Below are 24,462 nucleotides of genomic sequence, written 5' to 3'. Positions count from 1 at the left end.
CACTGAAGCTAATATCCCCACTGTGTTACATGATGACTGTTTTAGACTTATCTCTAACTTCAACTTATCTCTCTCATTCCAGGCTGGAGAAGCAGGGAAGGGCAAAAAGAACGAAGGAAGACAACGGGAGAAAAAGGGTCAATCGTAACAGTTGTATGCTCTGTCTGGTAAGGCCACGTCCACAGCACTAAAACTAGGAAGGAAAAAAGCAGTGCAGAATGGAATCCCACCGGATCAGACTGAGCTTTTGTGTAAAGCCTTAACACAATAGTAACCTGAGAAATGTGCTTTGCAACAGCATTTTTGTTCCAGTAAATTGAAATATGCTGCATTGATGGCTTGCAGGCACAGCAAAACAGTCCATTCAGTTGTTCTCTTAAAATGCCTGTATGGCTAGATCAGTACAACGAACTGTAGAGGGGTCATATGTAGTGTTGGGGTAATCTGATTACAAAGTAATGTGTTATTGTAATCTAATTACGTTTGAAGTGTAAAAAGTAGTGTAACTACGCAACACATTTTAAATTCTAGTAATCAGATTACAGTAACTGACTTCTTTCAAAAGTTCATTACTTTTAAGTACATTATTTGGGTAACACATTTCTAAAATAGTATTATTATGTACATTAAAACATGAATTATGTTCATATGTACATCTGTTTGTGTTTCTGTTTAAGGGTGTGCTGTGAAATGTTTTAGAAATAACTTAAAAGTAATTAGCAATATGATTACTTTCCAGTGAAGTAATCAGTGCATTAATCTGATTATAATTTTTTGAGTAATTTACACAAAACTAAGGGGGGAATTCACTAAACAGTTGAATCACTTTTGCGTGTGGTAAAAAGCTGTGCCTTATTCACTAATCACTCACAATTTAGGTTAAGTAGGCACAATCACTGTTGAAATTGCACTGTGTCTTGAGTATTTCAATTAAGTCATTGTCATTCTTTTTCACATAAACACTCCTCCTTCCTAAGTAAATTACACTGTAAACCCTAATAAGTTGACTACTCAATTGATTAAGTAAACTCAGTCCTTCAATTGAACTGAGTATGGCATCTTGAAAACTTGTGTAATTAAGATCTCTTAACTTGGTGTTCATATAGAATGAACTTAACTATTTAAGTTACATTAACTAGATGCAAGTAGACTTAACTTAGAATTGCTATTTAAATTTTCTTGTTGCTAATTTGTTGAATTAACTTAAATTTACAGCATACATAACACAGCTGAAATAAAGAAGATCATAACCGATTCTGGGTCAGTCATTAAACAAATGTAATTCTCTACTAAAATGCATATAAAGCTGTACTTCAGTTGCACATGCACAAGAGGAACTGAGATAGTATTAACAGGGTCCAACCTGACCAAAGGGGACCCTAATGGTGACATCACACTACACAACGATTTGTAACAAAACAACATAAATAATCCTATAAAAGAGCTAAAACCTCTATGAATAATTAATAACAATTTAAATGCCCCCATTTGTTCTCTTTGACCAAGGAAACATAATTAAAAAATTAATCAAGCACAAGGGATAATACGTATTCCCCATAACCTCAATTTTGTATTCAATTGTTTGAGTTATTAACACTTGAAATATTAAGTCTATAGATTTATTTAAGATAAATAATTTCAATGAACATTTGATCAACAATATGAACAGATATGAGTTATGATCCCAAAAAGTGTGTGGGGTCACAGGTGTAATTTGCCTGTTTCAGTCAGCTTACCTACCTTCTTTTTTGTGTGGTCTCAAAGAAAAGAATCATTGAATTTGTTTTCATCATTGACGTATCTCTAAAATTACATGACTGTGTCTGCTGGCTAGCAAAAGAAAAAAAAAAAAAAGATAGAATCTTAAAGGGATTGTTCAACCAAAAATGAAAATTCTCTCATCATTTATTCAAGCCATCCCAGAAGTGTATGACTTTATTTCTTCTGCAGAACACAAAGATTTTTAGAAGAATATCTCAGTTCTGTAGGTCATTTCAATGCATGTGAATGGTGGCCAGACCATTGAAACTTCAAAAAGCAGGTGAAGGCAACATTAAAGTAATCCATTCATCTCGAGTAGTTTAATCAATATTTTCTGAAGTGATCCATTTGGTTTTGCGTATGCGTCAAGCACTAGGAAGTCATGACCGCCAAGGAGACTACTGTCAAGATTTATAGTGAAAAAGGAGTTACATTTTGGCCTGTTCTCACCCAAAACTGATTGGATCACTTCAAATGACATTGATTAACCCACTGGAGTCTGATGGATTACTTTAATGCTGCCTTTATCTTATTCTATGGAAATATATAAATATCTATTTTTATGTTCCAAGAAAAAGTAATAGCATATGGGTTTGGAATAACAAAAGGGTGAGTAAATGGCATCATTTTACATTTTTAGGTAAAATAATTGTAAATTATTTACAAATAATATTTGCATTAAAAATATTCAGTATACTGCATGACACTGTCCCTGCCAAAAACAAACAATGGAAGCCAGAAGTGACAAATCTAACTATGTTATAGTTCTAATCTGAGGGTGACAATGTCAAGTGAATTTTCTAAAAGGCTACTTCAAAAACTAGCCATATAACCACATTCATTCCGTTCATAATATTCACACATTCACTCTTTGTCTTATGCCTGATATGATGAAAACTGCTGTGTTAATGTTTTCACATTCACAATACGAATGACATTACAAATCATGTCTTGTACATGACATATTATCAATTCAAAACGATGAATTTCGCCAAAAGGTGACTAGTTTGCATCCTTGGAAAGGACATGTCCCCCTTAATGTATATTGTGATTACGGCCCTGCGATCGATCATATCAGCAGTAATTCAACCTGCAGCTTAAAAACATTAAATCAATCAAATCCAACATATGAAACCAAAAGTTATGCTTTAATAGTATGTGAATAAAACAAATATATCCCTGTATCTCACTGTTTCAGATATGAAATAGTTTCAAAATCATTTTCCTGGGAAGAAGGTCACTGGAAACCCGCAGGAGGTCAGAGGATGAAGATCGTGTGTCTGCAGCTTTCACAAAAACCAACGGTTTTCAGACAGAGGACTTTTGATTTCGCATGAGCATGAAAAACTTGTTTCTGTCAATAACACGGCACTGCTAACAGTCGTCCCTGGGTGTCAAGAGAACATTGTTGGTGCGATGTTTCGATCGATTGGGAGAGCCCGAAATAGGACACTCCACGGCTGCGTTCAAACACTTCCGTGACCAAAGAGGCCACAAAACACATTGTTGATTGACAGAAATGGAGGAATCACTTTCCGCACTCGCCTTACATTTTTCTCCTCTTGGACCCATAATGTCGGGGTGAATAATGCTGTTTAATGGAGCAATTGTTGTACATTAATTACACTGTATAAATTCTAAAGTGGCTCACAGTATTGTTAATGTACTGGCAAGTGAGTAGGAATTAACTACCAATTCTGATTCAGACTTTAAGGGAAAGCTTCTGTGTAACTTCACATGCACTTGTGTAATTATTAGCAGTTTGTAAATGAAAAAAAAAAAAATCTAGCTTGATTTTACAACAGATGTTTCTTTTAAACCTTAATGGTACGGAATTTGGAGCTTTAGTTCTGTATGAAGACTTCTTCAGAATACTAACATTTTCATGCATGTAATTTACTTTATTTTGATTTTTTTAAACTGCATAACATAAAAGAGAAGGCATGATGTTCTGTATGTGTACACTCATTGTGCTGCCATTGGTCACTATAGTTTTTTTGTTTTTGTTTTTTTTGAAAGATGACAGTATCACAGCACCACTGGCACAAATGTGAAGATTCATTATTCGGATTCACTAAAATACAGTACACTGTGTCCCATCACATGGCTTTGGGATCCCTATGCAGTTACAGATATGCCTGAAATCTGAACTTTCACCAAAATGTGTCACATCGACTGATGCAGTTTTAACTGTTCTCTCGCATATTGGCTCTAAGATGTAGAAGTCTTTTTCTCAGTCTATCGTTTGTAATCATTCTAGCAGTGTATTACTATTTTTAAGGCTGCTGTGGTTTTGGGGGAATTTTATTTTGGTTTTGGTGCATTATTGACTCATGAGGAATCACCCTCAAGCATTCATGAATGATGGATCTTGTTAAAAAAAAAAAAAAACATATGGGTGGAAAAACAACATACACTGGATGATCAAATTAATTATTTAAGCTTATAATAAATTGTGTTCAAACTCTTAATGTGTTTCCCTTCTTGTTCAACATTAAATGATGAAAGTTTTACAGTGGTGGTGGTGGTGCTAGAAAACCCCATTTGTGCAACTGAGATAAAATCAGTTGTCCACAGCATCAACACGATCTATTCTTTCAAATTTGATTATTTTGGTCACCTTGGAAACTGACTGGCTATTCTTAATTTCCTAAGAAATAGGACCTTTAGAAGATAGTGATCACTGCATACAGTATATTTCAGTTGAAATTGACCATGTTCATATATCTTTTTTTATCTAACAAAAATAATTTCACTGCCAAACGTACCAAAAACTGGGCGAGATTATGGTCCTGTAGGGCCCTACACCAAGGGGTCCTGGGCAGGGCCAGCCCGTGGCTTAGGCAACATAGGTGGTTGCCTAGGGTGCAAAATGACAGGAGGGCGCAGCATGAGAGGATTTTTATGTTAGAAGTGTGCCCTCTCGTGCCAACTGTGCACCCCACTACCCCTGTGTTGAAATGTGCCACTAATATCCTTTCAGTACTGATAAATGGTTACATAGGTTGACCATATACATCCTTTTTTCCCAGAATGCACTCTTTTTCAGACCTGAAGGCACTGAAAAGTGTAAAGTGTATTATAAAAATTATTTTTTTAAATCTGATCTTTTCTGTTTTTATTTTATGGCCATTATTAAACTGAGAAATATTCTATTCATTAAAAGTAATAAATACATGTCTTTGATGACTTTGCCACAAAGAAGTCCAGGCGTGTGCAATTTTGAGACCACAGATGTTTTGTGTTTTTTTTGGAACAAACAATTACTGCAAAAGGTCTACCCAAATGTGGCTGACACTAACCTCACAATGTTGTGCTTTAGTGTGCTGGAATGTACCTATATTTTATTGCACTATTATTTTTATTTATTTATCTAAAATCTCACCTAGGGCGCCAAAAGAGTCTGGGTCGGCCCTTGTCGTGGGGCCCTGGGTAGGGTTGCACCAGCTGTGCGTAAGGTCTCACAGAAGTTGGGACGTAAAATTCACACTAAGGGCTTAGTAACTACTAGTTAGCTTGTAACTAAGCCAGTGCTTAATTTGGTTGCACCACCTGTTCTTAATGCAAGACTTAACTAGTAGGTCGTAAGCTCTCTGTAAAGTAATGCGTAGTCGCATAATATGACGTTTACGTGTACTGATCCAATAAACAGCCTTCAAATTTGTACACAGAAGTGTTAGAAAGCCATGAACTTCAATTTGATCTTGTTCAAATCTTGTTTGCTCACGTTAACTGTCAGCTGTAATAAATTATATCCCCATTAAAATATGATACGTAATAAAAGTAGATTTGATAAATAGTATATTTGACCTGTGTAAATAACAATATATAGGAACTGTATCTGAAATAAATAAGGGGTGATAAATAAATACTAATACAACAGGCTGGAAAAATAGACATTTATGCATTTTAATATCCTATATATATTTTGAATGTGTTGAAACTTGACGCACCCTGAAAACTGCACCGTTAGATCAGTTTCATGCTGAAGAGCTGCTTAAAAGTAAGTTTTTCTCTCTCATAAATGTGAACAAGTGTAAATGTCAACATCATACTATATGTCGAAATGATTGATGCCTGTCAAGCAAAGCATGAGCTCATTGATGTCATAAAATATCAGTCTGCTTTTTTATTCCATCCGTTACTCCTGGTCGGAGGCTTCCGTATATATTTAGTTTATATGTAGGGTTACGTCCTACCTAAATTTAATGGTGCAACGCTCAGATATTTAGTAGTGTGTAAATTGTGACTTAGTGACCATTTACGCCACAACTAGGCTAAGTTGTAACTTATATAGCTTGTATAGCTGGTGCAACCGGCCCCTGGTGCTCAGCTTCCTTTTGCAGTATCGGGCTGCACATCTTTGGAGGCCCCTGGCAGTCTGAGAACCTGAGCCCTGATCTATAATCCAACGCTGACCAAAAAAACATAAGCACATATAATATTCCCTATTTTCATGTTTTTTTTTTTTTTTTTTTTGTTTGTTTGTTTGTTTTGTTTTTTATGGATTCACATTTCAGGGGAATGTTACCTGAGTAGATTTAGCAAGTAGTAAAGAACACAAGAAGTAAAGTAACAATTTGCTGTTCTACGTAGGTGCCTTCTACAGTATCTTGTACACGTGTGGCACTTCTGATAGCAGCATTCAACCCTCAGGACGTTTTTTGTCTAATTGGAGACATTTTTGCACAAAAAAAGAGTATAATCTTTCAAATCTATCAATCAAAACCGTTTTACCTGACATATAAGTAGAAATCTACCCACAATTATTTTAATCCTTTACCAGTAATCACAAACGATTGTGAATGGTCAATCCGGACTAGCGCTGTGAAAAGTAACAGCGAGCACATGACATCACCGACCGCGTGCCGCCTCAGCTGCGGTTTAAAGCTCCGAACAAGAATTTCACCTAAGTAATAATAGTCCTAGAAAAAATGTAATTGCCATTTAACTGAAGACACACACTGAATAGTTAAAATTGCAGAATCATTAGTGAAACCCACCATTCGTAGTACGTCCACTAAGCCCCGCCTATTTCCAGGACGAACCGTTTGGTTTGAACGAAACGATTAGCTAAAATGAATCAGATCAGCAGGGGTCGCTGTAGCTGCTCCTGTACTCTAGCAATATTGTCATCTGACTCTGAGTACACACTGATGCATAATGATGGCGGATAGTGCGAGTGAGAGCGACACGGACGGAGTCACCCCTCAGTGCTCCTCATCCTCCTCCATCCTCATCTCTCCCTTCCGTCTCGAGGAATTGACGAACCGCCTGGCCTCTTTACAGCAGGAGAACAAAGTCTTAAAGATCGAGCTCGAGACGTTTAAACTGAAGTGTAAAGCGCTGCAGGAGGAGAATAGAGACTTGCGCAAAGCCAGTGTCACTATAGTGAGTCATTCACGACTGTTTCACTAGTAAATACTTACATTTATGTATGTGCATGGAACTAAACAGTAATAAAAATGAAACTGTGGTCATTTCAGGTGCAGTTCTCTATGTTATGGAACACGAGACTCATTTAGCTCGTTGAGCGCTAATGTGCTAATGACAAGCTCTTTACTGTCCGGTATTTTTTCCATTTTATTTGCTATACGTGTACAGTACGCTTTCAGTGAATATGTTAAATCCACTGTTTTGTTGTGAGTCCAGAAAAGTTTTCGTAAAACATTCAAATTATCATAAGCTACCAATACAGTAGTAAGCATTTTATTTAACTTACTCTGGGAGTATCAACATAATTTTTAGAGAAATAACCGTGATAATTCGTAAATATGAACTTCTTATTTAACGTTACTTAGTTGACAGAAATAGTATAAAGAATTCGATTCATGCCAAACATTTTAGCATGTGCCAGAGCAAATTACAACCAATATAACCAGTTGCAATCCCATAATAATAACATGCGTAATATTGCCATGTTTAAATGATGAGGTCATGTAGCTGTGGTTAATTACACTGTTTAACACTTTTTTTTTTTTTTTTTTTGATGGGTAGTAAGTGTTATTTCCTAATTGCTTATGCCTCAAAAGTATAGAAAATGGCTATTATTCCCCACAAACTTTGCTTTTGTGACCAGGACAGTGATATTTTGAAATTGACCTATTTCCAATGAGAAAACGGGCGAATTTGTGTCTTTTCGTTCACATAAAATCAACATATGAATCCAAATTAACATGTATTTATACTAAAGTAATATTCAAAGCTGTGCTGGTCCATAATGGTAACAAGTACCCGTCTCTTCCCCTGGCTCACTCGGTGCACCTCAAAGAGGATTACAACAGCATCAAGACCTTGCTGGATGCCTTGAAGTATGATAAGTACAGCTGGGAGGTCATAGGAGACTTCAAAATGGTGGCAGTCCTGATGGGTCTCCAAGGCGGTTTTACCAAGTTTCCCTGCTATCTTTGCCTTTGGGACAGCAGGGACACCAAGGCGCACTACCACAGGCGGGACTGGCCACAGTGGACCGAGTTCTCTGTGGGGAGGAAGAACGTCAAGTGGGAGCCACTGGTGGACCCCCGGAAGGTGCTGATGCCACCACTGCACATCAAATTGGGCCTTATGAAACAATTTGTCAGAGCTCTAGATAAGGAGTCGGCAGCCTTCAAGCACCTTCAAGACTTCTTCCCTAAGCTGTCTGAGGCAAAGTTCAAAGCCGGTGTCTTCATTGGACCACAGATAAAGAAAGATTTTGGATTCATATGTTGTTTTTTTCTGACTTTATGTGAACGAAAAGACACAAATTCGCCTGTTTTCTCATTGGAAATAGGTCAATTTCAAAATATCACTGTCCTGGTCACAAAAGCAAAGTTTGTGGGGAATAATAGCCATTTTCTATACTTTTGAGGCATAAGCAATTAGGAAATAACACTTACTACCCAGGAACAAAAATTGTGTTACATAGTGTTATGATGATGCTGTGAGCATATTTGTCTCTTAATAGCTGTTTAATGGGTTGTACAAAATATTTAATTCAATGTAGATTGAATAATTGCATGTAGTTTATTCAGAGTGCATGTGGAGTCCTACATCATTTTGCAGTTCCCATTCTCTCTAGCTTATGGTCTTGCAGATGACCGCTTAGCAACACTTCATATTTAGAAAGCAAGGATATATATACTTAAACTTCCTTGTACTATAATTTGTGCATGTAGGTTTGAGAGTGCACTGCAAACTGGTGTCCAAAAATAGCATAAACTTGGTTTGTCTGTATAGCCTAAATTGAAACCAAACAGTAAACCCTAGATTTATCCTCCTCCATTATCTGAAACAGATAACAGTTCTTTGCCCAGGTTTTACAGCCTTTTATGTGAAATACATCATCAGCCCCAGGCCTGCATCTCTTTAGATTGTTGCGTTTGCATCACAAAACAAACTGTATGCTTTTAGATTTTCCCCTCTGCATTAATTAGTCTGAGAGGCCACTTTAGCTATGTTCAGACTTTCAGTCCAAATCTGATTTGTGTGTATATCTGATTGGAATCCAATCCGATCATTTGGCAAGTCTGAATGGCAAAAAATCACATGAAATACAGTGATTCCTCCATCTCTGCTGCTGCCTCATAAGGCTTAGTCCAGCTCCGCAACTACACATTGCCATGTTATAAGCTATAATCGTTGTTCCATTCCCCTCCATGTTGCATACCAATGCAGATGTGCTAGAAAATGAAGATTGCCATGGGTCACACAAATCGGATCTGTTCAGTTGCGTTTCACAGTGCGGACAGTCAATCCTGAAGATCGGATACATCAAAATCTGATTTGGACTGACAGTCTGAACATAGCCTTTCTTATATGCATATAATAAGTCAAAAAGTTGTCCATCAAAGGATAACCTTGAGTCTTTACTGGTTTTGGAGAATGTGATCTTGTAAAATGGCACACCTATTGTCTGTGATTAATTGTGTGAAATGCGCACCAACACAAGTTACAACAGAAAACAAGAATCTGTGACTCTTTAAATGTGTGCAGTGTGAAAGGATTCTGTCTTGTAGCGTGTGCTTGGCCTAACTTGTTTTTTGTTTTTTAGCAAGCAAGGGCAGAACAAGAAGAGGAGTTCATCAGTAACACCTTGTTCAAGAAAATTCAGGCCCTGCAGAAAGAGAAAGAAACACTTGCAGTCAACTATGAGAACGAAGAGGAATTCCTTACCAATGAACTCTCGCGAAAACTTATGCAAGTAAGTACTCAGCCGTCTTTTTATATGGGTCTAAAATTTGTTCTCTATAGAGTGCAACACTCTGGTTCCAGAAGTAAAAGTCCCATTCATTTTTTTTCCCATAGACGAATTGATTTTCAACAGAACTTATAAAACTTTAACCACAGCAGACATAGCCCGCAAAACAACCTGAGTAGCTACCGCCCACTTCAATGACGCACTGTGAATGACGCAACCAAGTCGGACTCCCTTTACCCTACTCTACTAGGGTAAAGGGAGTCCGACTTGGTTGCGTCATTCACAGTGCGTCAAAAAAAAAAGATAGCATTTGTACATATCAGAATATTTTGCAATAAACTTAAAATATATTGTTTCTATACTTATAAACCGCAAACTAAAATCAGTAGTTTTATATAACCCCATTGTCCCCAAGCATGTGACCAATTGTGAGTCGCTACCTCACTACAGCCGTTCCATCGGCATGGTTCTTTGTCCTGAGTATGGTTAGCAAACTGTGTTAATGGTTTGCAATCGTACCATACCGAACCGTGCTTAAATGGAAATACTCCTGGAAACGAAAAGCCCAAAGTATACGTCGGTTAGACGCGAACGCTAAGGTCTGCATACAAGTGTAGAGTGCTCAAGGCCTGAACGCGTGAGGCCCGTTCTTTTTTCTTTCCTTTTTTCTTACACCTCGCGTACTCTTAACACACAAAAGCTAGGGGTGTAACTTTATGAAATGTTCACGGTATGATAATCTTCACAGAACATACTGCTGTATCATGGTAGTAAGGTGCCAGTCATGAAATTTTTCTGGATACATAAATTCATTTGAAAACTTTATAGGTATTTTAAGATTTATAAAAATAGCAATGTATGAAAATGATGTCTATTTAATAGCAAAAACAAACAAAAAAAAAAAAAATTGTAGATGGTCTACCCAGGGTAACAGTTAAGATATGTTTAGTTTATTGATGTTTTTTCCAGTACTTTCTACTATCACTGTCCATTTCCTTTATGCACTAGAGCACTTTATAAAACTTTTTTTTTTAAAATAGTACTTTACAAATAAAACATTATTATTATTATTATTAGTAGTAGTATTCAACGCATTGTAGTTCTACTGTTTCGCTACACTTATGCAAATATGCATGAAGAAACAACTGGCCTATAACAATGTTGCATTAATGCGTTTAAATACATTTGGAGGGCAGAAAGCACAAACATAACGTTAAACGCACAATAAACATAATCAGTCATACAAATCTTGTGTATCTGGGAGTGTTATGAAAGGGGTATATCATTTTTTTAGCCTATATACTGTATATTCACTTACATTCATCTCTGCATATTCCTTGCAGTGATGATCACAGATGATCACAGGTTTAAAGTTTTCCCTACCTGAGCTGACACTTTTTTCGTCAAAGTTTACAAATTGGGTAACCATCACATTGATGGTGCCATGTGGGTCTTTTAAATAACCAAAATATTCCCACACCATGGACTTCAGCCGCTTGGCGGGGGGAAATAAAGGTTCAGGCTTTGACATTTCAGTGTGCTGCGCTCTCTCTGCCATGTAGTTCACGTATGTGCCTTTTAAAATGAAGTGATGGATGAGTGAAACAGGAGGATGTCACAATTTAGAGATGTATTTGATGTTAAAGTTTTTATTATGCTGTGTAAATGTAGCTGATTCCCTCTTAATTTAACTGATATGTACAATGGAAACTTTCTTTCCTTTACTTGGATTTTAGAAAATAAAAAATAAAAGTAATACCGTGAATTATAAATGTTAACGGTATGCTAACAGTCTCTACTTAGGGCTTTACTCACCATTCTCTGAACTGTTCGGCCAGATGGTAGAAAAGTGCCAATTGTTTACATTTGACACTCCCAGAGTGCTGAGTGTTGCAAAGTTCAAGAACAAACATTCCACAGCAAATGTGGTGGTGTTCAAATGCTTTGAAGAAGACGGTTCCTACCTTTGTGCACAGCGCATAGTGATAAGTCACTGAGGGGGAGTGCAGGAAATGTGACCAATCTCTCTGGAATCATTAAAATATACACACAGGGATCTGGCACACCATCAAATCCACTTGCCAGTCGTTGGATGCCACCTCATCTTTTGGCACATAACCCTCACTGAGCCATCCAACCAAGGACAAAGCTTCCTCAAAAAGCCTGTTCCAGTTCCAACATGCTCTTGACTTTCAGGCAGTGATTCATGGTCTTTTAGGGAACTGTTCTAGCAGTGCAGTTCTAAGGAACTTGTGGCTTATGGTGTCTGTGTTTTTCTGTCTGTCCTCAGCTTCTTCAGGAACAACATAAGATGCAGTGAAAGAGTGGTAGTGTGTGTGAGAGAGGGAGCTGTAGTGAAATCACAGGGCACCTGCAATTGCACAGTATTTTATCGCAGATGGGAATATGTTGACTCATAGGTTGCTTTTTGTTAGAAATGCTGTAATAAGCAGTTAAACTCAACAAATATTCTCTACTGCTAAGATTGGGAATCATGAACTAGTTCTTATAGATGAAATTACAGTGAATTCAAAACCGCAGGCAACTGCACTTCCAAGTTCTTCAGAGCAGCAGCTTTAAATGGTGGATAAGAGTATTGCTGCAGTTTTATTATTCAGCGTTATATAATCCACAACCCCATTTCCAAAAAAGTAAACAAAAAGGAGTGATTTGTAAATTATATTTATCTTGTGCTATATTGAAAGCACTACCAAAACACATTTTTGATGTTTTTTGTTTTTTTTTATGTACACATTTGAATTCAGATGATTGCAACACGCTCCAAAAAAGTCAGGACAGTCGAGTGCCACTGTGTTACATCACCATTTCTTCTTATAACACTTATCAAGCGTTTAGGCACTGAAGACACAAGTTTAAGTTTAGCAAGCAGAATTTTCCACACTATCCATTAATCCATTATGCAGGTCTTCAGCTGCGCAATTGTACGGGGCATTTATTGCTGTATTTTGCATTTCATAATGTGCCACACATTCTCAATTGGAGACAAGTCAGGACTCACACTATCTGCTTACATTGCTATGCACTTGTAATCCCAGCAGAATGTGGTTTGGTGTTGTCCTCTTAGAAAATGCAGGGATGTCCCTGGAAAAGACAGCGTCTGGACGGCAGTATTTGTTGCTCCAAAACCTTTACATATCTTTCTGCATTGACTGCCCTCGGAGATGTGCAAGTTACTCATGCCATGGGCACTGACAAACCTCCATACCACAACGGACACTGGCTTTTGGACCTGACGCTGATAGCAGCTTGGATGGCCCTTTTCCTCTTTGGCACAGAGAACGAAACTGTTGTTTTTCCAAAAACTATTTGAAATATGGACTCGTCGAACCACAAAACACTTTCACTGTTCTACTTTCCATTTCAGATGAGACTGTGCCCAGAGAAGTCAGTGGTGCTTCTGGACAGTGTTGATGTATGGCTTCTGCTTTGCATAGTAAAGACTTAACTTGCATCTGTTGATGCATCGGTGAATGGTGCTGACTGACAAAGGTTCACCAAATTATTCCATGTCATGATATCCATTACAGACGCATGATGGGTTTTTAAGACAATGACGTCTGATGGATCGGAGATCACGCACATTTAGAAGTCATTTTCGCAACCTAGTCTAACAGAATGAACGTTACTATAACTACATTTTTGCAAACTGAATTTTACGTGCCGCGTTCTACAGTTTGCTGCTGTTTCCTGGTGAAATTAACACTACAACTGCAGATTATGACATAGTGTACATATGTTTTGCACTATTACTCACACTGCTATGTTATGATATCAAAACACTTTTACTCTAACGCATCATTTAAAAAAAAAATGCATTTTAACGCTTGTATTACAGACCCACCTACATTTTAAAACATATTGAACTTGATAACTTGCTCGGGAGCTTACCTGATAAAGTGCTGGTTTTTGGACTCCCATGCTGACATGTGAGATGAAAGGGTCATAGAAATGACACAAAATGGTGTTGGTTTAGGGTAAGGATGTCTGTTTTGTTCACCTCTCGTTTGCTTTTAGAACATCATTGGTTAGGTTTAGGTTCAAGTTTTAGGATAGGGAGGTACGTTTTATTGATTTAAAACCTCATCTGATTACAACATTTTATGTATTCATAACTTGTTCCTTAATTTGAAAAATACTGGAAATAATGATTGTCATGACATTCCGTTGACTGCGTTTTTCCACCGATGCCACTGCTGAATCTACAGCACAAAGACAATTTTTTTTTAAACAGTCGGAAAGATTCACAAATTAGTGTTGAAATCATGAATTATCGCTAATGTGTACGTAAGGCTTTTGAGACTTACACTGGCGGCCAAAAGTTTGGAATAATGTACAGATTTTGCTCTTATGGAAAGAAATTGGTACTTTTATTCACCAAAGTGGCATTCAACTGATCACAATGTATAGTCAGGACATTAATAACATGAAAAATTACTATTACAATTTGAAATTTTTTTTCAGAACTTCTTAAACTACTTCAAAGAGTTCTCATCAAAAAATCCTCCACATGCAGCAATGACAGCTTTGCAGATCCTTGGCATTCTAGCTGTCAGTTTGTCCAGATACTCAGGTGACATTTCACCCCACGCTTCCTGTAGCACTTGCTATAGATGTGGCTGTCTTGTCGGGCACTTCTCACGGATCTTACAGTCTAGCTGATCCCACAAAAGCTCAATGGGGTTAAGATCCATAACACTCTTTTACAATTATCTGTTGTCCAATGTCTGTGTTTCTTTGCCCACTCTAACCTTTTCTTTTTGTTTTTCTGTTTCAAAAGTGGCTTTTTCTTTGCAATTCTTCCCATAAGGCCTGCACCCCTGAGTCTTCTCTTTACTGTTGTACATGAAACTGGTGTTGAGCGTGTAGAATTCAATGAAGCTGTCAGCTGAGGACATGTTTCTCAAACTAGAGACTCTGATGTACTTATCCTCTTGTTTACTTGTACATCTGGCCTTCCACATCTCTTTCTGTCCTTGTAAGAGCCGGTTGTCCTTTGTCTTTGAAGACTGTAGTGTACACCTTTGTATGAAATCTTCTGTTTTTTGGCAATTTCAAGCATTGTATAGCCTTCATTCCTCAAAACAATGATTGACTGATGAGTTCCTAGAGAAAGCAGCTGCTTTTTTTGCCATTTTTGACCTAATATTGACCTTAACCCTCAGGCGCGTCCTGCTGGACTTTTTCATCATAACAGCGGAAACAAATTAAAATAGTCTGTCATTTTTGGGGATACAGATAATGTAAGACATCATTAGAGACTACTAAAGGGTCTACTTTTATTTGTGTACACTCACAATAACAACAAACCTTGTGCTTTTGTAAAATAAAGAAAATAAACGCTTTCAGCCGTCTCTGTCTCCGCGAGCATCTTTCTGAAACACGTCACAAAAATGAACTGAAACTCAGTGAATACTTATCACACAAACATGAAACATATGTCTAAAGAAAGCTTAAAATGTCTACTTTTAAATAGAACAATTCAAATTTAAAACAAATATTCTCCTGCAATGTAATCTGTATGAAACTAAAGAGATGTACAGTTTCTCCTGGCTCAGCTAATTATCTCTGAGATCACACCCACCAGCAGAGCGCGCTATTCATATGGTAATGTGCTGAGGCGATCAATGCAAATGGTAAACGCCCCCAACAAGTTCATCATCAGATTCATTCACTTTCCTGCGTGTTTGGAAGATGGCACGCTACACAGGTGAGGAAGCTCCTGGATAGTGACGAAGGGTTCACATTTTCCTCAGAAGAGCGGGACTCCGACGATGAACGTTTACATTTTGAAAAGCGATTTGATCCAGCCGAGTATACAATTTCGGATGAGTAAGTCATTTTACTTACATAGTTGACATGCTATTTTATAGGAACATGTTCATATTTTACTAGCTGGACTATTTCTAGACTTGCCAGCCAGTAATCAGAGTATTGAAATTTGAAATATGCCCTAATAGGCAAGTTTTAGTTGCATTTAAATGTTGTTTCGGCTAAAGCAGGTATTTAAATTGTATGCTATATGATATAAATATGATATGTAATATGATATAAAAATAATATGAATGATTAGATTACATTTAAAATTAAAGTACCAATTTCCTTCCAAAACAGCAAAATCTGTACATTATTCCAAACTTTTGGCTGCCAGTGTAAATCGATGTAATTAGTGACTTCATACCACAATGCTTAGTTAGAGATACATATTTTCTGCAGAATATTTTTTTGGGAATAAGTGGTACCTAAAAAAACAAGAAACAAAATCCTGCACGCTGCTGCTTGCAAAATAACAATTTAATTAATACAACGTTTCGGTCATGTGACCTTCATCAGGTATTTGAAAACAAAGAGTATATCACATACGCATTTAAAATATGGAGTGGCCAATCAAAATAATTTACAAAGCATAAGGAGCTTTGCTCTGGCATAGGCCATTTTCAGGGGTTTACCATTTTGTAAGTGGATTTTTCCCTCCCCCATCCAGTTACAACATGAGAAAGCCGAACTGGAGCAGCACTTAGAACAGGAGCAGGAGTTTCAAGTGAACAAACTGATGAAGAAGATCAAGAAGCTGGAGAATGACACAATCTCCAAACAGCTCACCTTAGAACAGGTAACTCTGTCAACTCTTGTTTAATGAGTTCCATTCAACAGATTCAGTTCTTTGCTTATACTTGAACAATTGTGGTCTTTTAGCTCAGTCGTGAAAAGATCGACTTGGAAAACACTTTAGAGCAAGAACAAGAAGCTCTAGTGAATCGCCTATGGAAGCGCATGGACAAACTGGAGGCAGAAAAAAGGCCAGTGCTGTTCTGTTCTCAGTAGCTTCTTCGAGTAACTCCAAAATATAAACACTGTGTATGTTTCTTTAAATATAAAATGATGATGGAAGATCTTTACGGATCTGTTTTTTTCCTCCCCTGCAGGATTCTACAAGAGAAGCTTGACCAGCCTGTCTCTGCCCCTTCATCCCCCAGGAACATCTCCATGGAGATAGAGTCTCCTGAGAACATGATGCGACACATCCAATTCCTCAAGAGTGAGGTGGAGAAACTGAAGAAGAACCTGCGCATTGCAGAGCTACATCGTGAGTGGCTGTGTTACACTAGATTAGTTCTTTGATATTGAGAGTCAACTGAGAATCAATATTGATCCTATACACCATTTCAAGGACTATTCGTTGGTTTAAGGAAGTGAGTCGTGTTGTCTTTGTCCCTTGAACATTTCCTGCTAGATGTCAAACTCTTTCAAAACAGCATCGGGAGGCTCTTCATTCAAAGTGACTTCAACATGATTAACATTACTAATGTTAACATGATGGTCATAAAATGCCATTATTAAAATGCTGACAATGTTGTTTGGTGGCTGGATGATCTCTGGATGCCTGGAACTAATGGAAATTAAAGTGGTTAGATCTCAGAAAAAGCCACCGCAAATGGACACATGAACCGCTGCAACGAAGCGAGCTGTATATGTGCAGTACTAACAATTGTAGCACACATCTCTGGTAGATGAACAAAATGTATCCCAGCTAATTATACGTTTGAGAGGTAAAGCTCTAAAAGTGACTATAGATTGCTCCTATTATAATGAATAAAGCTGCACAAGTCATTTACTTTTACACTTAGTCTTTTTGCAGACACTTATCTAAATTGACTTGCAAATGAGGAACATAACAAGAAATGTCACACAAGTCAACATTATCTGCATTTTGAACTGCTAAGTTTTCAGAGTTGCTGGAGTAGTATAGAAGCTAGCACAGAAAAAGAGACTAGAAAAGTATTTTTATAATTAAAAAAGAAATCCTTAGCTTGTCTGCAGGTCACGCATACAACTTCATTGAACGGCTTCATTGATTATAATGGGAGCGATCCAATATTCCCGATCTTTCTGCTGAGGAAATAATTGTGAGCGTCTAAACTGCGATACAGTTTCATCGCCTCTCTCATGTAGATGCTCTCAGTATCAACAATACATCTGAATAAGTCACTTCAGGTAAACGTTTGATGTTCTTTGAGAAAATTTGTCAACTCTGAGCCTCCTTTAAAGGATCCAGTAATGATTCCAGAAATGCTTCAGGGTCGGTAGCGTTCCAATTCCTTTGTTATTGTTTACAACCTTGAAATGGTCTATATGTTCTCAAAACACGTTTCTGTTCCTATTGAGCATGATTCATCAGCACATGTTTTTCCAAAGGAATTCCATGAAAATGTAATAACTTGATCCACCTCAAACTACTTTCCTTTTCAGAGGAAATCAATTCTCTAATGTAACCAATTGACAAATAGCTATCTAGGCATTGTTTAGGCTACTGTTGCAGGTAATTCTAAAATCTTGCCAAATCTCACTGTATTTTAATGCTGTTTAACATTAATGTTATAACTGTTAAGACAATAATAGCAAATAATGATAGATTTGAAAAAGAGTTACAATTGGGATACATAGAGATCCTCTTAAGAAAAACAGTGGTTGTTTCAGGATGGGAGTAGTCCTCCATAATCCACTGCAAACTCAAATTCAGGTCTGACTCCATTCCAGTATTTCACAGTTTAATCAGTTCCCATTGGATGAAGTCAAGCCCCATTATACATTCTTTTTTCATTGAATATTGTTTTGCTCAAAAATGTGTCACATTACTGAATTAATAGGCTTGTGAATACCATTTAATAACTTTAAGATGCATGTCCACTGTAAAATTATGCACAGTGTACAAACCAGGCATCAAAACAGTTTCTCTGATTGTAGCCAGTTGAATTTTTGTTTCCATGGGCGCAAGAGGGCAGTATGTACACAAACCACAATGACTTCATCGCTCAGATTAAATCTCAGGAAGGCCCTGTTCCAAATGGCACGTTTGATGTGGACATGTGGTCTTGTGCCCTGTTTTGCATGTGCCCATAAAAACCACACGACCGTAGAGTGTCCCATTTGTCTTGTTGTGGTTCATTTGGCATTTTGCGAAGTCTGCACCAGATGCAGTCTAGAGGCCTTTATTACAGCATTTTTATGTAAATATGAGAGGCAGGTATCTGGGTTTTAATTGATTTACGTTGCTTAATGACAGCCTACAACAGAGAGTCCTTTATGTCACTGGTTATATACGTATGTAGGTTAACAGATTTATGACACCTGGGACAATTGAGGAAACGCAATGAATTGCAATTTGGGAGTAGATGGACACAGAGGTGGGGTAAAATGTGTCAGTGGGTAAACTCTTAATCTTGCAGACTGGACAATAATATTCACACAAGGAAGCACGTTCAAACAACTTCTCAGATTTAATGACTGAAATAACTGCACAGTTATGAGTGCGTGTTTAAAATCCATTATCTTCCTCCAAACCTTCTCCCAAATCTTTAGAATGTTTTTTTTTTTTTTTTTTCTTATTTCCAAAAAACTAAAACCAGGGTTTCCTCGGGTCCTTAAAAAGTCTTAAATTTACTTTTTAAAATTTAAGGCCATAAAAAGTCTTAAATATCTTAAATAAATTACAAGAAGTCTTAAATTTCATTTGCTGAGGTCTTACATTTTGGGGCGTAAATAGAGGAGACGCTTAAAACAGCAGAATCAAAATCATCTCTCTCTCTCTCTCATGCATCCGTCATTTAGAAGCTGAAGCTTGAGTTTAGTGTGAGCACGCGCAGAGAAGCGCATTTTTATTGAACTTACGATGTTACACATGTATAAACCTTCATAAACCCGTTAGTCAGAAATGCAAATGCTGTTATTTTGCATCTTTGTAAGCGAGCGATGCGCTAACACTGTCGTTCCTGTTTATAATCGACAGAGCTGTCAACGTTGCAGTTTGCAAGCGCGTGAGGTTGGAGTGTCTTTTGACACCTTTCAAATCGTGGCACTTCCTTACTTCACATTACCTTTGACAATAATTGTAAAGCTAACAGAACTATTCAGCTGCAGAGTTTCACCTGTTATATCCCTCATCTCCTCCTCTCTTGAGCGCCATCTGACATATACAGGTATTTTCTCTGCCATCTGAATCAGTCAATTTAAAATAAATAAATAATAATATACAAAATAATAATAATATAATTATAAAAAAATATAATATTAATAATATACATAATATGAATATATATGATCTATAATTAATATTTAGTATATAATCTGTTTTCAATATACATCATAACTAATTATGCAGCACAGGTTTCTTTCATAATTTAATCTGTTTACATTTTCAGTACATATTGTCAACTTTAAACACCCATTTTTAAGGTAACTGATGAGTTTTGACTTTTACTTGAGATATTTCAAACAAACATTAAAATTGTCATTACTTACCGTCATGCTGTTGCAAACCTGTATGACTTTATTTCAGTGGATATCAAAAGGAGATATTAGGGAGTTTCAGTCACCATTCACTTTCACTGAATGAAAAACAAGATGCAGTGACAGTGAACGGTGACTGAGACCAAACGTTTTGCTTATCTCTTTTTTTGTTCCATGGCAGAGAAAAATTCATACAGACTCAAGGGTGACCAGTGATGACAGAAATTTCATTTTTTAAATGAACTGCACTTTAACTACCTGTTAAAGTATTTGGTAAAGGTATCTGCCAAGAAAAAATATATAAAAGTTATTCAGCACATCCTAGACCTTATTCAAAGCAGCGTCATATTTAATTTTTGACGAGAATGACAACAAGGCTGTGCGGGATAGACGTAAAATCTCTGCTGTACTGCAGTTTAAATTGTTTTTGGATCGTTCCGCAGACAAAACATTGGAAAAATATAATTTCAAGCATACTCGGTAGACAAAAAACTCCAGACAACATGAGTTGTGGAAAATCAGATGGGATATTGGAGCTTTTTACAGATTTATACCATGCATGCCATTGGAGAGATGGTAAGTCTATCCCTCAGAGCTTCATTTCCATTCCCATTAAAAATCAAACATAATGTCTATAGACCAATCCTCTTGTTTACAAAAATGTCAGCAGATGTGCAATGTGGTGGCAGAAGGCTCACTGTCTGTTGCGCTAGATTTGACAGAATAGATGATTAAACGAAAGTATGACACAAAACCATCATAAATACAAACATATTCTTACCGATACAATTACTATAATAAAATGAGTTCATAACAAACATGTAATCATGTTCGCTTTAAATTTTTGCTGCAAGGTTGTGAGTTGAAATTATCTTTTCAGTCCGGTCAGCTCTGTTGATGGCTTGAAGCCACAGCAGTCAACGAGAGCACTCGAAATAATTTTTCAACAACGTAATCCGATAAAAGTTTACTTTTTACGCATGGTTTTTGCCACCACTTCCGTGTTTGACATAAGCGGTGACATTGCCAAAGCATTGGTCTATTGCGTCACGTCTTGCTGGAAAGCAAGTGACTAAAGAGAAGGGTCACAATATAGGCTACATACTTTAGGCTACATGCATTCTTAATGCATTAATTTAGAGTTTTAATGTTGTATTAACTTATAAAAAAAAAAAAAAAAAGGAAACGCATAAATGCACAATAAAATATAAGAAACATGTCCAGAGTCATCCAAGTAGTCTCAGTGGTTTTGTATTTACCAGCTAAAGAATTATTTAATGTGTTTCTTTTTTTAATTATTATTATTGCAAAGGTGGTCTTAAATTTTTCTTTTATTTGGCCTTAAGTCTTAAAAAATCTTACATTTAATTCCTTCGAACCTGCAGAAGCTCTGTAAAACGGTGATATTTAGTCCTACAGTATCTTGGTGATATGTATTGCAGTCTGTTGTTCAAGAAAGACCCTCATGTTTCTTGTGTTTGTCACATACATTTAGTCATGCTGTCCTTAATTGGGTGGCTAATGACCATATGTGTGCCAGTGTACTGTTACCAAATGACTTTGCCATAGAGATAACTGTGTTCATTAAGATGAGTGTGTGTGTACAGATACAGAGAAGAGGGCTCAATACATAGAAGAAGAGCGGCATATGCGTGAGGAGAACATCCGGCTGCAGAGGAAGCTCCAGAGGGAGGTGGAGCGCAGAGAGGCCCTGTGCCGGCAGCTGTCTGAGAGCGAGTCCAGCCTGGAGATGGATGACGAGAGGTACTGCCCCTTTATTTACTTTAAACAAGTCATCAAACATGCCTCTACAAGTGATAAAACGTGTGTTGGTGCAACAACTTGCATACAAGCAAATTTGCGCTTTTCAGTTTAAACTGGATCTGAGCGACACAACCAACCCAGAAAAAAACAATCTTTTCAACTTTAAAGTTTGTCGTTTATGGCAATAAGGAAAACATGGACTGGTACCAGGAAAATATAAGTGAAATAAAAGGGAAATTCATAATTGTTTTTCAGTTGTCTCTACGGAATGACTAAACTGTAGATTTTATACTTTAATATGTTTCTGATTTAATGCTATCAGACTTTGGGTCTGTAAATTAAAATGAGCAATTTCTCATCCTAAGTTTGTGTTCAGTTTTAAAGGGTTTATTAAGTTATCCAGAAAAGAGCAGTGAATGTTTTTCTCTTTTTCAGTATTGTTGCTTGATTAATATTACCTACAATTTTATATGTAGGTATCTAAAGGACTGTGGTTATTTATATAATAATTATTATATTATTAGATACCATGTCCCCACTTTGTTTTTCCTTGATATTTTTAAAGCAGCATAAAGTATATCTGGACTTTACATGCGTCAAAAGATCATGTGTTGTGCTTGCGCTCTTTATATGTACAGCAGGGTTTATATTCGTCCTGCATAAAGTGAGATTTTGTCCTATATATATATATATATATATATATATATATATATATATATATATATATATATATATATACACTATATTGCCAAAAGTATTCGCTCACCCAACCAAATAATTGAATTCTGGTGTTCCAATCACTTCCATGGCCACAGGTGTATAAAATGAAGCACCTAGGCATGAAGACTGCTTCTACAAACATTTGTGAAAGAACGGGCCACTCTCAGGAGCTCGGTGAATTCCAGCGTGGTACTGTGATAAGATGCCACCTGTGCAACAAGTCCAGTCGTGAAATTTCCTCGCTACTAAATATTCCACAGTCAACTGTCAGTGGTATTATAACAAAGTGGAAGCGATTGGGAATGACAGCAACTCAGCCACGAAGTGGTAGGCCATGTAAAATGACAGAGCGGGGTCAGCGGATGCTGAGGCGCATAGTGCGCAGAGGTTGCCAACTTTCTGCGGAGTCAATCGCTACAGACCTCCAAAGTTCCTGTGGCCTTCAGATTAGCTCAAGAACAGTGCGTAGAGAGCTTCATGGAATGGGTTTCCATGGCCGAGCAGCTGCATCCAAGCCATACATCACCAAGTGCAATGCAAAGCGTCGGATGCAGTCGTGTAAAGCACGCCGCCACTGGACTCTAGAGCAGTGGAGACGCGTTCTCTGGAGTGAGAATCACGCTTCTCCATCTGGCAATCTGATGGACGAGTCTGGGTTTGGCGGTTGCCAGGAGAACGGTACTTGTCTGACTGCATTGTGCCAACTGTGAAGTTTGGTGGAGGGGGGATTATGGTGTGGGGTTGTTTTTCAGGAGCTGGGCTTGGCCCCTTAGTTCCAGTGAAAGGAACTCTGAATGCTTCAGCATACCAAGAGATTTTGGACAATTCCATTCTCCCAACTTTGTGGGAACAGTTTGGGGATGGCCCCTTCCTGTTCCAACATGACTACGCACCAGTGCACCAAACTACGTTCATCCTGTCTCCTAGAGATGAACGTAGTTTGGTGCAAAAAGTGCAAATCAATCCCAGAACAACAGCAAAGGACCTTGTGAAGATGCTGGAGGAAACAGGTAAACATCTATATACACAGGAAAATGTGGTGCACTTAACAAAATAGATGGCATCATGAGGAAGGAAAATTATATGGATATATTGAAGCAACATCTCAAGACATCAGCCAGGAAGTTAAAGCTCGGTCGCAAATGGGTCTACCAAATGGACAGTGACCCCAAGCACACTCCAGAGTTGTGGCAAAATGGCTTAAGGACAACAAAGTCAAGGTATTGGAGTGGCCATCACAAAGCCCTGACCTCAATCCAATAGAAAATGTGTGGGCAGAACTGAAAAAGTGTGTGCGAACAAGGAGGCCTACAAACCTGACTGTTACACCAGCTCTCTCTGGAGGAATGGGCCAAATTCCAGCAACTTATTGTGAGAAGCTTGTGGAAGGCTACCTAAAACATTTGACCCAAGTTAAACAATTTAAAGGCAATGCTACCAAATACTAACAAAGTGTATGTAAACATCTGACCCACTTGGAATGTGATGAAAAGGGTGAAATAAATAATTCTATTATTCTGACATTTTACATTCTTAAAATAAAGTAGTGATCCTAACTGACCTAAGATAGGGAATGTTTTCTACGATTAAATGTCAGGAATTGTGAAAAACTGAGTTTAAATGTATTTGGCTAAGGTAAACTTCTGACTTCTACTGTAGTCACCTAACATGACAATATCACAACTAAAATCTATCAACTAAATTAACTAAAATATTTATAACAGATACATATG

General features: G+C 37.4%; 2 protein-coding genes across 3 annotated transcripts in view; both read left to right on the top strand.

Moving 5' to 3' along the window:
- LOC127426730 (ankyrin-3-like) overlaps positions 1-4,232 on the top strand; it is a 266,706-nt gene extending 262,474 nt beyond the window's left edge. For both annotated transcript variants that reach the window (XM_051673712.1, XM_051673713.1), the window contains 2 exons: positions 83-167; positions 2,960-4,232. In XM_051673712.1, coding sequence (XP_051529672.1) covers positions 83-148 — 66 coding nt within the window. In that variant the 3' untranslated portion in view covers positions 149-167; positions 2,960-4,232. The remainder of the gene's footprint in view (positions 1-82; positions 168-2,959) is intronic.
- Positions 4,233-6,920: 2,688 nt separating this feature from the next.
- Positions 6,921-24,462, top strand: part of LOC127426746 (coiled-coil domain-containing protein 6-like) — a 39,512-nt gene continuing 21,970 nt past the window's right edge. The window contains exons 1-6 of the mRNA XM_051673752.1: positions 6,921-7,152; positions 9,794-9,943; positions 16,443-16,571; positions 16,655-16,758; positions 16,885-17,045; positions 21,853-22,009. Coding sequence (XP_051529712.1) covers positions 6,925-7,152; positions 9,794-9,943; positions 16,443-16,571; positions 16,655-16,758; positions 16,885-17,045; positions 21,853-22,009 — 929 coding nt within the window. The 5' untranslated portion in view covers positions 6,921-6,924. The remainder of the gene's footprint in view (positions 7,153-9,793; positions 9,944-16,442; positions 16,572-16,654; positions 16,759-16,884; positions 17,046-21,852; positions 22,010-24,462) is intronic.

The sequence above is a fragment of the Myxocyprinus asiaticus genome, chromosome 36 (assembly GCF_019703515.2).
Source record: "Myxocyprinus asiaticus isolate MX2 ecotype Aquarium Trade chromosome 36, UBuf_Myxa_2, whole genome shotgun sequence".
NCBI lineage: Eukaryota > Metazoa > Chordata > Actinopteri > Cypriniformes > Catostomidae > Myxocyprinus > Myxocyprinus asiaticus.
This window is presented reverse-complemented; position numbering and strand designations above follow the sequence as displayed.